The sequence below is a fragment of the Sarcophilus harrisii genome, chromosome 1 (assembly GCF_902635505.1).
Source record: "Sarcophilus harrisii chromosome 1, mSarHar1.11, whole genome shotgun sequence".
In the NCBI taxonomy this organism is placed as follows: Eukaryota; Metazoa; Chordata; class Mammalia; order Dasyuromorphia; family Dasyuridae; genus Sarcophilus; species Sarcophilus harrisii.
The window spans coordinates 656,270,606-656,286,860 of record NC_045426.1 but is presented as its reverse complement, the minus strand read 5'-3'; the positions used below and the strand labels follow the sequence as shown (position 1 = coordinate 656,286,860).

Here is a 16,255-nt window from a genome sequence, read left to right as displayed (position 1 = left end):
ATCACATCAGGGTTAGAGCTAGATTTGAACCTAGCTCTTCTGACCCTAAGCCCCATAACTGGAGTGACTATCTTCTAGTCTATGCTGCAACATAGGTATTGTATGGTGAATGAACATTTACTGCATAGGAGTACAAGTGTATGGCTCTCCTTACTAGAGTGGGCTAGAACTATTCACTTAACTGCTTATCTTTTTGCTCAGGTTTTTGCTTTATACAGAGCAGGTAAAAAATTATTGTTGAAAAAACAAATGAACGAACAATTCAAAACAAATGTCGAATGTAATGGAAAGGAAACAATTGTGAGGTTCCTCAGATTAATGATAAGTATAACAAAAGTATAAAGAGCAGTAGAACTACTTAGAAAAAGAGCAAAATTATTTTTCCCCCCACAAGAGTTGCTTTTTCCTGTCTTCAGAAGGCAGTGTCAACAACACTACAGGTGTAGATGGATCCTGTTTGTATTGTTTGTATTGGGGCAGTCTTTTGTAAATGGGCTAGAGAAACCCTGTTTGTGCCATTTTAAGCTTTAAACTTTTGAAATACCTTGTATCCATGGGCTCTAACAGTGAGGGTGATCTTTCAAACTTATAGAATCATAGAATGTCAGAGCTGAAAGAGCCTTTACAATACGAAACAGAGTCTGAAGCAAGTCTAATTCAAGTCATTTAAAGAGGAAGAAACATCTCTACTATTCAGCCTTGGCTACAAGGATAATATTCTTAGAAGAGATGCCTGAAAGTCCTTTTTAATCTTTTTCCTTAGTAATTCTTAAGAGTAATATGCTTATGTTGGTTATTAGTGTCCTGGAAAGAGGACAGGCAGGATTATTTCTGAGTCTCCCAATTTCTTTCAACATCCCCAACTACAGAATGTCAAGAGTCTTCCCCTTACATTAGAGGTACTAAGCACACACAGAATTTACCACCATTTCTATGAAACTTAATTGGCTCTATGGCAACAAATGCCACACAAAAGGCAGCAACCTGTATCTTCCCGGGCTTAAGAATTGGACAACCACCTCTGGGTGTCTTGGGCTATATTCCAAAAATTTTCTTTGATTCTCTAGTTGAAAGAGATATACCCAGCCAATCCTCTTAGCTCCGTGTATAGATGAAATGAATATAAAGATGGGGGTGGGGAAAGGAGATTAGGAAAAAACAATCTATCCATATCTCAACCAAATTGACAAGAGACCAGGATGGCAAAGGAATAGAAACTGGATCTGGAGAATTACTTAAAGGTAAGGTTAAAGAATAAATGCCAAGGACTCAATCCATAATTCATTAAATACTCCTTAGTTTGTACTGAAAACAGCTCACAGCATTACATGGATTAACAAGCTAGGATTTTATCTACTTAATTATCTCATGCATCATTAAGAGATGTACAAGGGGGCGGGCAGGAACTGAAAGAGAAGGGCTGCAAATCTGAGAGGTGACCTTTCTGAGGCAGGAAGGCGTGTGTCTTTCCCCCAAATTTGTAACTACTATCATCAAAATGGCAACTAGCCTTTCATACTACACAGTTGGGATACGTATTCTCTTCTCATTTAACTCAGCTATTATGAGAGAATTGGCTTTGTTCTTTAGAGTCTTAATCCTGATCAAGTCTCATTTTTATGCACACCCACATCTGTTAAAAAACAAAAAACAACAGCACTTTTGTGGTGACAAGTTCAGGATTTTCCCCTTCTTCTCAGATAAGGATATACAGCTCTTTTTCTCTCTTGCCCCAAAGATTTTTTCTGAGTCTGGGAAGATTTTTTGGTATTCCATTGTTGAATGGGGCAGAAGGCCCCAGAACATGGCCAGTGGTATCCAACAGGTGCCTGCTGCAAACTGAAGAAGATGAAAAGCAGTCTTAGCATTGATGATCCTGACTTCATGGCTGAAGGCCTTTCCATCTCAAGGGTTACAATGCAGTCTTTCTCTCCTTACCACAAACCATTAGAGGAGGGCTATGTACCTCTCATCTGGTGAATCTATTTTCCAAGTAGCTCTAACTGCACTGCCATCTTTCATTAGCTACTGTGATGACTCCTAATCTTTCCTAAGTTGTAATGTACTAACAATGCACTTAAAAAACTATTTCTTGATATATTTTTAAATATCTCAATAATTTCTGGATGTTCTTTTCCCTATCTTTCCACATCTCCATCAAGTTGAAATCTTCCTGGTAGCAAAAAAAAAAAAAAAAAGTTAAACCAAAACACCCCTACAAAAACATGGAATAATGACTAATGAGATCCTAAATATTGTTTTGAACCAAGAGAAACTAAGAATTGATCTCCGAGGCAAGCAGGCTTCTGCTTGATTCTAGGTTCTTGCCTAGAGATCAATCAGTTCAGCAACATGGTCTGACCCTTGGGGGAGGTTGGTCCACTCTGAAATCCAAGATATGCCAAACACCTGAGACCCAACCTCTGTAGAGGTCTAGAGTAGTCTCACCTTGCCATGCTCTGTCAGAAATCCCAGTTATATCCCTGAGGCTAAATTTTCCCTATAAAACAACTTAGGGCCCATGACTTTACTGCTCCTTTCCTTTGGGTCAGCTTGCCACGGCACTCTGCCTTGTGATGTCTTTTCCCATTCCCCCATGCCATCTGGTTTGTCCCTTAACCCCACTCTGCTCCCCAACCCCATTTCTCCTCCTTACAACTAACTCTTTTAGGGTGCTAAGTTCCTTTCAGGATTTAGCCTGCCAGCTAAGGGCATGTTCCAACTTCATGGGGTGCTCCCTTTCTACTAGGTTAATTGTGAGTTCTACTGAGGAACTTGTCTTTTATATACTCTCCCAACTCTTATTTCATACCATTTCCAATGCCTATTGTATTTATTCATTTTGTCTATAACTTATTCTCCTAAATAAATCTACCTTTTGCCAAAGAGAATGGCTACTGTGAATTCTTCACATGACTGAACACCAACTTTTGGTGCCTGTCATCATTTGGTAATAAACCCCACATCACAGATCACATCAATGACTGTGTTTGATAATATAGTCCTCAACCTCTCTGCAAAGAAAATGGAATTATCAGTAAACTTGAAAAAATCCATTAGGACACTTAGTGGGGAGGAGGATCCTCCAGACAGCAGCTACTGGTGAAGCCAATTGTATATCTACACTCTTCACCCCACAATAGTGTGTGTGTTTAAAAAAAATTATATATATACATGTATGTATGTATGTGCACATGCACATGCGCGTGTGTGTGCGCGCACACATACATACACATCAGAGAGCCTTCTTTTCTTTACCATAGTTACTGTTACCTCTTATCTCATCCTTCATATCTTCTTCTCTCTCTCTCTCTCTCTCTCTCTCTCTTTTTTTTTTTTTTTTTTTTTGCTGAGGCAATTGGGGTTAAGTGATTTGCCTAGGGCCACACAGCCAGGAAGTGTTAAGTGTCTGAGTCATATTTGAACTCAGGTCCTCCTGACTTCAGGGCAGGTACTCTAACCACTGTGCACCTAGCTGCCCCATCATCCTTCATATTTTATTAGCGAAAAATTGGCAAGAAGAAAAAGAGAATGAAGGCTAGAAGACACAAGCAGGCAGGAATTAACTTGTTCAAAGTGATATGGCAAGTCTGAATTCTTTTATTATTTCAACCTAGCATGGGTTGAACAGAGAACAGCTGCTCAATTCATTTGCAAATATACTGAGAAAGGATTCACTTTAAATTCTTAACAACTAATACTTTAGTTAGGGAAAGGGGAAAGCAGGTAATTAAGGAGAGGTCTGTAAAAGGGAGAGGGGGAGCCACAGGAAGAATAAAAAGATAAACTAATAGGAAATATAAAGGGTGATAAATCTCAGACATCACAGAAAGGCCTACAGAACATATAATATAAAAGCTTAAAATGACCCAAGATCATGAAAGCTGAAAATAATCCAGATGCAGGGTTTTTAAGCTGAGGTCCATGGATAGATTTCTGGGAAATTATGAATTTGTTTGGGGGGAAAAATTATACCTTCATGTTCACTAATCTCTAACTAAAATTTATCCTTTCCTTCAATTACTTAGAAAAATTATTCTGAGAAAGGGTCCATAGACTTCGCCATACTGCCAATGGAGTCCATATTACAGAAACAGTTAAGAATTAATCAATCAAAATTTACTGAGTGCCTACTATGTATTGGCACTATGCTAAGGGCTAGTACAAGAGGCAAAAGACAGTTCCTGCCCCTGTTGGGGGAGACAACATGCAAATAAATATCACAACAAAGCAAGGATAAATGGGAACAACAAATACAGGATAAATGGGAAAAAATGGAGGGAAGACATTAGAATAAAGAAGGTTGGGGAAGGTTTCCTGTAGAAGATGGGAATGTATTTGGGATTTTAAAAAAGCCATAGAGGTCAGTAATCAAAGAGAAGGAGGAAGAATATTTCAGGAATAGGGGACAGCCAAGGAAAATGCCAGGACCAAAGAAATAAGAGTGTTTTCTTTATGAAATAGCCAGAAGACCAGTGTCTAGAAAGCCAGGCTAGAACAAAAAGTATGTGAAAGGCTTAAGCAGACTTTAGAGATAGGGAAGGGCTATGAATAGTAAACAAAGCATATGTATTTATTCCTGGAAGGCATTGGAAACTACTGGAGTTTATTTTTTTTTTTGTGGAGTGGGGGGTGGGAAGGAAGGGATAGAGGGGGGATAAAGGCTGTGATGTAACTGGGCCTTCACTTTAGGAAAATCACTTGGAGGATAGATTGAAGTAAGGAGAGATTTGAGGCAGGCAGATACAGGCTTTTGGAATAATTCATGTGTGCAATGATGTCTCATATAGGTTAATTCATTTATTTTCAGGAAACTGAGCCCCAAAGAAGAGAACAAATAGAAGAGAGAAAACATTTTTGCTGATTTAAAATATTTGGAAAGTTGTTATGCAGAAAAGAACAGACTTGTGTGATTGGTTAACTAGAATCAGAACCAATGGGTAGAAACTTTCCACTAAAAATGGAATTAATAGTTCCCCAACCTTTGAAGTAACCTGGGATTCATGCTGCGATAGGAGTGGGACTAAATTAACTCTGAAGTTCCAACTCTGAGATTCTTTGATTTTATGAAAAGACTTGGCCAAATTCACAACGCTTGTTGGTGATTTATGTAATAGGGACATAAAAACAGAATGGATTTTTTGGAAGTCTATGGCCAACTCTATGGCTGAATTTTTGGCTAGTTCAAGCTATGTCTTATAGGAAATGACATCAGATGAGCAAAGCTAAGTATCTGACTTTACAATTTTCCTTAGATCTGTTTTGCTCCTGGCCACCATGCAATAAAAATTATCTGCTAGCCCATATTCTAAGTACTTTTCCACCAAAGTGGTGGGAAAAACCAGCCGGGGAAAAAACAATGGTCATTTCTGCTTAGAAATGACCATGATGGTTTCAAACTACATCAGTGCCATGCAAAAACAAAAGAAAAATCCCAAGCATACATTACCTACCAAATAGTCGTCAGGACGAATACCAAAGAGCTCTCGGAAATACCGAAAAGCCACAGGTGCATAGGTTTTGAATCTGAAGTCGGCGTAGTGATGGGCAGGAGTGAGGTTACTTCCTTCGCTGTGTGGAAAGGATGCAAGGTGGAAATGTGTGTGATTTGCATTAATTTTATCTCCTACTTCATTTCACTCTCATTCAAAAGACTATTTCCTCCCAACCTCAAAGAGAAAGCTACTCAAAGGACATAATAATAATAATAATTTAACAAAATAATATCCTTATTACAAAAATCACAATCATATCCTAGAATATTTGAAATGGGAAGAGTCTTAAGATTATGGAGCTTCCTAACTGGAAGGCCTCTTACAACAAAAACTTCAGAGGTGAAAGAAGTTTTATAACACTGAATTTTTATGGCCCAGATAGACCTTAGATTAAGTCCAACATCCCTGTTTTTACTTATGGAGAAACTGAGGCTCAAAAAGGAGAACTAACTTGCCCAACATCCAAAGTATAGAGATGAATGATGCCAGGAAGGAAGGAATGATGTTTTTAGGGTCTGTATTTTGTGAAAGCAGTGGGGTGAGATCACCATTCCAATGTTAGAATGGTCTCAACTTGAGTTATTATGAAAGTGAAGGCGTTCTATGCCTTCCAGTCCAATTCAAGAAGCATTTATTAACTGCTTGTTATACGCAAAGCAGTGGGAATGTAAAGACTTTTGTTTTTACCAAATACTTCTTGCCCTCAAAAAATTTATTATTCTGAGGAGTAATAGATTTAGGGCTGGAAGGAACCTTGGAAATCATCAAGTTCAATCTCCTCCTTTTACAGAAGGGAAGAGCGAGAGATAAAATGACTAGCCAATGGTTATAGATGCAATAAATGGTAAAGCTAGAACCTTGTCCTGGGTCCTGTGATACAACATTACATGTAAGGAAATAAACAACAAGTCAAAGAAATCGTTCCAAGATGGCTTAAGTGGGGCCGCTGGGGAGGGCAGCAGAGACAAAAGATGGCACCCAAGATATGCTCTGATGTCTACCAGGACTGTTCCAAGACAGAGGCAAGGGAGAGCATGTCTCAGAAGCAAAGCACTACTTGTGTACCAAATGAAGGAGGGAAAGGCTGAGTATTATACCTAGAGAACAGCTCTCATGCAAGTCTATTTAGAATGGAGGGTGTGACAGGCGAGAAAGAGAGGGCCTGGACCTACAAGATCAATGTTTATAGGAAGCTCCTGGGTAAGAAAATCATCTCTGTCAATGCTGATCACGTTTTTGTTGCAATTTGAGGAGCTGCCTACAACGTGAGGGGTGAAGCGACCTGTCCAAGCTCTCACAGTAGATAGGTTTCAGAGATAGGACTTGAACCCAGGTCACAGTGGCTTTGAGGCCAGCTCTTCATATACTACAGAGATGCCTCTCATGGGAAAGAAGGATAATATTGAAAACAACAACAACAACAATCCAACAACCACCATCTAGGGAAGGTGGATGTGAGCCACAATATGCAGGTCATCTTCTAAGCTGTATGGAGCCAATGAAAATTAGGCTTTCAGAAAATGCTGTTCTCCTATATTGAAGCAGAAGTGAGCAACTTGAGGGCCTCATTATTGTCCTCTTCATGATGCTTCTGGGCAAAGTATCCTTGCCCAGATGGGCCTCAGTTCTTAGGCCTAGGCCCAGAACTGCAATGTGATATAGAAATAGGCCATGGAATATGACCAGAGGAAGCAGGAGGGGGAATAGGGCACACCACATGCTTCCCTGCTGCTTGAGCTAAGTAATTAGGAGCCTCCAAGGCCACAAAATTTAAAGGGTCTCAGAGGCCCAGCCCAAAACGGTTGCAAAGAACCTGTCAAAACTGCTTTTCTTTTAAGATTGGTGCTAAGGATAAAACTTCAGCTCAATCTGTGAGATTGACTGGGAGTAGTTTAGGGGGAGGGGTCTGTTTTTCATGATTATAACCAATGTTTTTACCCACTGAGGAGTGTGGACCCTGGGCATTCTTTGACTTCCTCCCCACTTTCAGCCCACCACACATACATTTCCAGAGCTATACCTGGGGAAAAAGATGCTCTCCACCACATAAAAATCCTGCATGAGGACATCTCTCTCTGGTTTGGAGCTCAGGTTGCCTACAGTGTAGCCAATTCCCAACTGGATGGCCCCCCGAAGAGTAGAGGAGGTGGTCTGTGGAAAAGCACAACAAAATCATTACCCCTTTTAATTCTTACAACCTCACAATCCAGGAGTCAACCCTAACATTCAGCTTCATAGGATGACTCAGGAAGATGCAGTCAGTTCAACTCTGCCAACTATAAATTAGTACAAATTCAGTTTTGGTGTTGGTATGGAGGAAATAGCAATATGCATATGATACCCAAATTACCCTGTTTCTATAGTCATGTATTAATTTGTATTTACACTAGGAGATATTTAAAAATATAATTTATGAATTTTAATCAATATAGTTATCATATCACATTATCTTCCACCAGTATTTTTTTCTAAACATTTTATTACTCATCTCATTTTTATTCTCAATATGTATATGAGGCAGTTATAGATGGGAAAACTAAAGTTATCTAGGGAGGAAAACTATATTGCCTAAGTAAAATGAATACCTCGGTTTACAGCCCATGTTTCCTGATTCCCAGGGCCAAAGTACTCAGATCATTAGCAAGTCCTTATTTAACATTATATATGGTTTCACAATCAGTGATGGATAAGGTTTATCATACTGAGGACTCTTCAACTTCCAGTAGCTTAAACTGAGAGACTTAAGACATTACATGGATTTTATCATAGGTCAACTGCAATACATCAATTAATCACCTTATACTATGACAAAATTCAAAGATACATTTAAAAGAATTTCTGGTTAGTTTAGTAGATGACTACTTGATGGGAATGCTTTCATTTAAGGTTAAGAACTAAAAAGGGACCCTTTTAATGATGTTTCCAGATAAAGGGGATTTATCTAGATATTTTCATAGACCTTTATAGTTTGTAAAAAAAACAAAAAACAAAAAAAAAACTTTTCTCACAACAATCTCAGGAGGTAGGTAGTATTAAGTATTATCTCTGGTTTACAAAAGAATGAAAGTGAGGCTCTGAGATGGAAAAGGACTTCAAATCAGAGTGGTTAACAATAGTGGTAGAATGTGAAACTGGGCCTTCTGACTCCAAGTTTATTTTCTTGTGTCATACTAATTCCCTGAGATTCATGTCTGTATTACAGAACCATTCATAATCTTAGTTATATCCAGGGTCTCTCCTTGATAGAGATGAGGAAGTTTATTTCTATACTAGATTGGCTACTGCAAGCAAGGAATAGCCTCTGTATAACAATGTCCAGCACTTTCTTTTCACAGAATTAAATGATCTTCCTTCCAACCAGAAATTCTTTGGTTTAACTGCTACCACTACACAAGAAGAAATGCCCAACACAGCATTCTCAAAAAGTAGTCATTACCTCTGCTTGACCACCAGAAATAGACAACATTAATTCATAAGGTGGTCTTGACTTTTGAAAAGTTCTAAATATTGGGGAGTTTTTCCTTATATTGACAAAAATCTCTGCCTTCCCAAATTTCCCCAAGTGCCATCCTAATCCTTAATACATAAACTAATGCACTTCTACTATGTGCTTTGAAGTGTTCTGCTGTCAAGCTAATCCTCCTACTTCCTGAAACTGATTTTCACATGACCCAGTTTCCAATCCTATCACCATTCTGAGTGCTTTCCTCTCATCATGACTCAGATTGTATATGTCCTTCCTAAAATGTGCTGCCTAGACCTTATATTTTAGGAGGCAGCTGATCAGAGCACAGGATAGGAATGATCACCATCTTTTCGGTTACCAGATCTCTTTATCATTCATTTTTTTCAGTTTCTCAACTAGACAAATTTCATATCTAATACCCTCCAAATCACTGATTACAAATCAGCTATAGGACCTTTTTGTAGGTGGTTTCTCCAGAAGCATCAACTCCCCGATGACCTAGCTTCTTCCCATGTCCACTGGATTGTCCAGGCAACATTGGAGACTGGAAAAAGAGTAGAAAGGAAAGGTATATGTTAAAAGTCATTGAAAAGTCATCTTGGCACAAGTCAGGGATTGGTTTGCTAAAGGGATCCTAAACTTTTTACAACTAACATGTTAAGGTGTGTGTGTGTGTGTATGTGTCTGTCTGTCTATCTGTCTCTCTCTCTCTCTCAGGATACTGACTCAAAGGTTAAAGAAAAGCCAACTCTCATAAGCAAGAAAGGCAGGGCTGTGTGCCAACTTTTACAAGACAGGCAGGCCCTACTGATTTTCCTTGGTAGAGGGTGGGTGGGAGTAAAGTGGTACCCTGTTTAAATTTGGGAGGAGATCATGGGAGGCAGACATTCTCCAAATTAGCATGGAGATGGATGACCAGCCCACATGCCCCTGAAAATAGGATCATGCAATATTTCAAGCAAAATAGATTGCCAATTCCTCTAGAATGGCCTAGCATTGTAAGACTGGAAATGGCCTAGCATTGAATTCAAAGAAACATTTACCAAATGCCTACTGTATGCCACAGAATGTACTAAGAGATATTTAGATTAGAATGGAACACATACACATCTGTAATGAACATCCATTAATCAATTAATGATCATTCATTAAACATACTATGTGTTAGACATTATGCTGAGAACTGTGTATACAATTCCAAAGAGTTATATAATCCTTTACTCTAAAGAAGTTAACATTCTCATTGTTGGTAGAGTTATGAACTGATCCAATTATTCTAGAGAGCAATTTGGCACTATGCCTAAAGGGCTATCAAACTGCATACTCTTTGATCCAGCAGTGTCACTACTTGGTCTGTATCCCAAAGAGATCATAGAAGAGGGAGAAGGACCCACATGTCCAAAAATGTTTGTAGCATCCTTTTTAGTAGTTGCAAGGAAATGGAAATTGAGCGGATGCTCATGTGTTGGGGAATATTGAATAAATTATGGTATATGAATGTAACAGAATATTGTTGTTTTATAAGATATGATGAGCAGGTTAATTTCAGAAAAGCCTGAAAAGACTTCCAAGAACTGATGCTAAGTAAAGTGAGCAGAACCAAGAGAACATTGTACACAGTTAACAAGACGATTATGTGATGATTAACTGTGATGGACTCAACAATACAGGAAGTCAAGGTAATTCCAATAGACCTAAAATGGAAAATCCCATTCATATTCAGAGAGAGAACTTTGGAGACTGGTTATGGATTGAAACATAGTATTTTCACCTTTTTTGTTTGTTTTTTTCTTGCCTTTTGGTCCGATTTTTTAGTACAACATGACACATATGGAAATGAGTTTAAAAGAATTGCACATATTTAGCCTATATCAGATTGCTTGCTGTCTTGGGAGAAGGAGAGGTAAGGAATGGAGGGAGAAAAATATGGAACACAAAGACTTACAAAACTGAATGTTGAAAGCCACTTTTATATGAATTTGGAAAACAAATTAAATTTAAAAAAGAAAACAGCATTCCACCAAGGAGATGACAGGCACATTTAGAAATATATACAAAATAAATATAAAGTGAGCAAATGCAAATACAAAATAATTAAGCCCTTGATACATTGAAAGGAAAGGCACTGGAAGTTCAGGAAAGATTTCCAATGGAGACATCTGAGCTGAATCTTGATGGAAAAGAAATTTTATGAGGTGCAGATGAGAAAGGAGGGCAATAGGGTACCAAACACAAGATAGTAAGTGCAAAGGGTATGATGAGGGGAGATGGAGTACCATATATAATGAATAAATTTGTCATAGACAAGCCTGCAAGTGTGGTTAGGTCCCAGAATGCTAGACAGGAAGTAAAGTACAATGAGCCTAGAAAGATAGCTTAGGATCAGATAGTAAAGAGTCTGGAAGTACTTGGCAGAAATTTCTCTCTCAATGATTTCTATCTCACCCAGGGCAAATATGGAACTCACAGAGTTTGTTGGGTAGAGGAATGATCAGGTCAGATCTGCACTAAGGAAAATCAGTGGCAGCAGTGTGAAAGATGTATTGGAGCTGAAATCTTTGAGATAGGGATTAGGGTTTTGATCTTTGATTTTACCAGTGTGAAAAACTTCTTGCTATGGATAGTTTAAAAACTGCTTGGGACACTGAGAGGTTGAGTGACTTCCTATGGACACATGGCAAATGTCAGAGGAATAACTGGTTCCCATGTTTTTCTTACTCTTTCCAGTTCCCCCCAATCACCATTTATTCTACCTCTTACCCCATTATTTGGCTCAGCCCTGTGATTTCTCTGGCACAGGAAACTCTGGGTGAGGATATTTTCTCTACCACATTACAGTGACAGCTTGTTTTTTTAAATTACAGTTTTGGGGAGTAGTCTGAGTCTCTGAAAAGTTAAGTAATTTTCCTAGAACTACACAATCAAATCAGTAAAGAGTGAAGATACAGGAAATCCCTTTTATTTTTATTTTTTTTTCCTTGCCTTTTTTTTTTTTTTAATAGCCTTTTATTTACAGATTATATGTATGGGTAACTTTACAGCATTAACAATTGCCAAACTTCTTGTTCCAATTTTTCACCTATTGCCCCCCCATCCCCTCCCCCAGATGGCAGGATGACCAGTAGATGTTAAATATATTAAAATATAAATTAGATACACAATAAGTATACATGACCAAACTGTTATTTTGCTGTACAAAAAGAATCAGACTCTGAAATATTGTACAGTTAACTTGTGAAGGAAATCAAAAATGCAGGTGGGCAAAAATATAGGGATTGGGAATTCAATGTAATGGTTTTTAGTCATCTCTCAGAGTTCTTTCGCTGGGCGTAGCTGGTTCAGTTCATTACTGCTCCATTGGAAGTGATTTGATTGATCTCATTGCTGAGGATGGCCAGGTCCATCAGAACTGGTCATCATATAGTATTTTGTTGAAGTATATAATGATCTCTTGGCCCTGCTCGTTTCACTCAGCATCAGTTCGTGTAAGTCTCTCCAGGCCTTTCTGAAATCCTCCTGTTGGTCATTTCTTACAGAACAATAATATTCCATAATATTAATATATCACAATTTATTCAGCCATTTTCCAACTGATGGGCATCCACTCAGTAGGAAACTCCTTTTAACAGGATAGATGTACAACTCTGCAACTTACAGTCCTGGAGATTTGCCCAGTGCACTGAGAGGTTAAGCAACTTGCCAGAATCACACAGCCAGAGATCTGTAAGTCATAGGCAGGGCCTTAAACCCTGATTTTTCTGGCACTAAAACTAGGTACATCTATTCTTCTAGGGAGAGCAAAATAAAATTATCAAGCATTTTACACATTTAAAATATGATTCTATAATATAACTAGAATTACTTATAGAATCTTAGCATTTGAAGGAACTTAAAAAAATTCATTGAGTCCACTTCTACCCCTTAATCATGAATCCCTCTTTTTTTTTCCTCTTTATTTTTGATACATGTTATTTTACGAATCATGCTAGGAGAGAAAAATTAAAGCAAAAGGGAAAAACTATGGAAGAGATAAAAAAAAAAAAAAAAACAGAAAAAAGAAGTAAACATAGCATGTGTTGATTTATATTCAGTCTCCTTAGTTCTTTTTGCAGATGGCATTTTCTGTCCAAAGTCTATTGGGATTGTTTTGAATCACTGAACCACTGAGAAGAACCAAGTTTTTCATAGTTGATCATTGTACATTCTTCCTGTTACTGTGCACAATGTATTCCTGGTTCTGCTTATTTCATTTGTTTTTATTAACAACAGTTCATGTAAATCTTTCCAGGCCTTTCTAAAACCAGCTTATTACTTTTTATAGATCAATATTCTATTACCTTCATATACCACATACTTTCATATTTCACAACTTGTTTAGTCATTTCCTAATTGATGAGGATCTACTCATTTTCCAATTCTTTGCACAAAAAGAGCTGCTACAAACATTTTTGCACATATGGATCCTTTTCCCTCCTTTATGACTTCCTTGGGAGATAGATCCAGTAATGGCACTGCTAGGTCAAAGGGTATGCACAGTTTTATAGCCCTCTGGGCATAGTTCCAAATTGCTCTCCAGAATGGTTGGATCATTTCACAACACAAACCTCTTTTTGGAATGTCTCTGCTAAGCAATCAACCAGTGTCTCCCTTACAGATCTCCAGGGACAGGAAATCTCTATTTCTTGAGAGAGTGTATTCCACTGTTGGAAAACCTTAACTGCTGGCAAGGTTTTTAACATCCAAGATAACATCTGTATCTTGGCAACTTTCCTCCACTGCTCCTAGTTCTGCCATCTAAGGCCTAACAAAACAAATCTAATCCCTCTTCTAAATGACAGCCTTCAAGTATTTGAGCATGGCTAAGCTTTCTCTTTTCAAGATGAAATATTTGTGGTCCTTTCAACTTATCCTTATGTCTTGGTTATAAGTCTACTCCCAATCATAGTGGCCTTTCAGAGAATGGCATCCAATTCATCAATGTCTTTGCGAAAACGAAGTATCTAAAACAGAGTACAGTGGAACTAGCACTTCTTTTATTCTAGATACTATAGTTCTCATCAATTTAGATTAAGAATGCATTGAGTTTTTTGATTGATGTCACATTGTTGATTTATATTGTTTAAAGTCTAATAATAATAACAACAACAAAAAACAAACAATTATACAGAACCTACTATGTCCCAAGTACTAAGCTAGCACATTATAACTACTGTCTCATTTCATCTTCACAAAACGCTGGGAGGGGATGTTAGCAAACACATTTATTATTGGAGAAACTAAGGTAAACAGAGGTTAAGTGATTTGCCAAGAGTAATATAACTTGTAAATGTCTCAGGCTGGTGGACTTGAACTCAGGTACTCTCGACTCCAGGCCTAGTGCTCTGTCCACTGTGTCACCTAGTGGCCACTAAAACTCCCAAGTCTTTGCCACATGAATGGCTATCTAGCTATATCTCCTATATTCTGTACTTGTAGAGTTGATCTTTTAAAAAAAAAAATCAGTTGCAGTTTACATTTACCTCTAATAAATTTCATCTCATTCGATTTGTATCATAATTTGGTCCAACAGTTCTTAACCTGAGGGCCCTGTGGTTATTTTAAGGGGTCCACAAATCTATGTGCAACAAGTTTTGTCATTTTCTAAGACACTTCTCTCCCCCCAATTACATATTTAGTACTGAAGCTAGATTCAAATCTAGTTCTCTTGACTTCAAGTCCAATACTCTTTCCAACGTATCACAATGGTATAGGTAGCTCCTATACCATCTTGATCTGTTTCTAGTTTTTGACAAAAGAAAAGAAGTGCAGAATAATTATTCAGAAATCTTACCAAAAAACTGGTTGAAGGACTAGGTCCAAATATAAGTCATTAATGATTTCATAGCAGGAAGGAGTATTTTATTGGAATTGACTAAGGACTTGTGCTTAGGACTATGCTCTTTAAAATTTTGGTCAATTCCTTAGTTATAGTCATCAGTGATATTCATCAAATTTGTACATGACAAACTTAAGAGGGATGGTTAACATGTTTATTGACAGAGAAAAGATTCAAAAAAGATCTTAATAGGTAAAACTGTGGGTTATTGAATAAAACCATTAAGAGGGAAGTTAGGAAAGATAACTATAAAATTATCTAGATAATTCAGGATGTCCAAGTTGGAAAAGGCTTTATACAAGAAAAGAAAATTAACTTTGTAGTATAATACAGTATAAAAGAAGCTTGGTTAGATAATGGGACCTCTGAAAGTAACCTAGAAATTTCAGTTCAATATGTTACTAATGGCATAGCAGTCAGTAGACAGTGCAGCCAAAAAAAAAAAATCTGATCTTAAGCTGCATTAAGTAAGCATAGTTGTCAGAACTAGAAAAATGAAGGTTCTTCTAGTCAGATCATACCTATTGTACTATGTTCAGTTCCAGGTACCATATTAAGGAAGCACTGTTAAGCTGGAATGTACCTAGAGTAATTATGGTGGTAAAAGGCCTAAAGATCATGCCATAATTATGACTGTCTGAAGATCGAAGGGAGAAGAATAGTCTTAGAGGGAAGAAATAGCTATCCTCAAGTATCTGAAATGCTATCATTTGGAAGAGGGATTAGACTTGCTTTGCTTGGCCCCCACAGGATGCCAGGAAACACTTCCAAAAATTGGCAATGTCCAAAAAAGCAGCAACAGATGTACCTGTGGAGTTGGCATTCCCTTCATTGAGAAGTCTAGCAAGGACAGAATGATCATTTGTCAGATTTATTGTACAGGTAATTCTTGTTCAAGTATAGATTGAACTACATAGCCTCCAAAAACCCTTTGCAATTCTGAGATTCTGTCAGGAAATGTCAGAGCCATGATTCCAACTCAGGCCCTTAGACCCCAAATCCAACCTTCTCATCTACAATGCTTTATTTCCATTGCTGATAATTCATTATGGAATATATCAGAATGATGACACAATGAGAGGGAGGAAAGATGGAAAAGAGAAAAATAGGAAAGGAGGACAGATTTGCCAATCACCTATTATGTGCCCAGATATTGGAATGAGTGTTTAACAAATATTATCTCATTTAGGTTCACAATAATCTTGGCAGGTAAGTGCTATGATTATTCTCATCTAGTTGAAGAAACTGAGGCAGAAAGTGATTAAATGATTTGCCCAGGGTCACACAGATGAATTCAGATCTTCAAGATTCTAGTGGTCTATACATAGTACCACCATCAGGGAGAATATTTTGGTAACACTTCTGGGATGAAGTGAACTTAACTAGAATTTAGAAGCTATATATAGTTGTGAAGGAGGA

At 37.8% G+C, this 16,255-nt stretch overlaps 1 protein-coding gene across 11 annotated transcripts in view; it reads right to left on the bottom strand.

Moving 5' to 3' along the window:
* PIP5K1C (phosphatidylinositol-4-phosphate 5-kinase type 1 gamma) overlaps positions 1-16,255 on the bottom strand; it is a 130,816-nt gene that overhangs the window by 46,277 nt on the left and 68,284 nt on the right. For all 11 annotated transcript variants that reach the window (XR_004231219.1, XR_004231220.1, XR_004231218.1 and 8 more), the window contains exons 3-5: positions 9,416-9,505; positions 7,516-7,646; positions 5,454-5,571 (exon numbers count right to left, since the gene is read on the bottom strand). Coding sequence is in view for 7 of the 11 variants with exons in the window: in XM_031947871.1 (XP_031803731.1) it covers positions 5,454-5,571; positions 7,516-7,646; positions 9,416-9,505 (339 nt within the window). In the remaining 4 variants the exon portion in view is untranslated. The remainder of the gene's footprint in view (positions 1-5,453; positions 5,572-7,515; positions 7,647-9,415; positions 9,506-16,255) is intronic.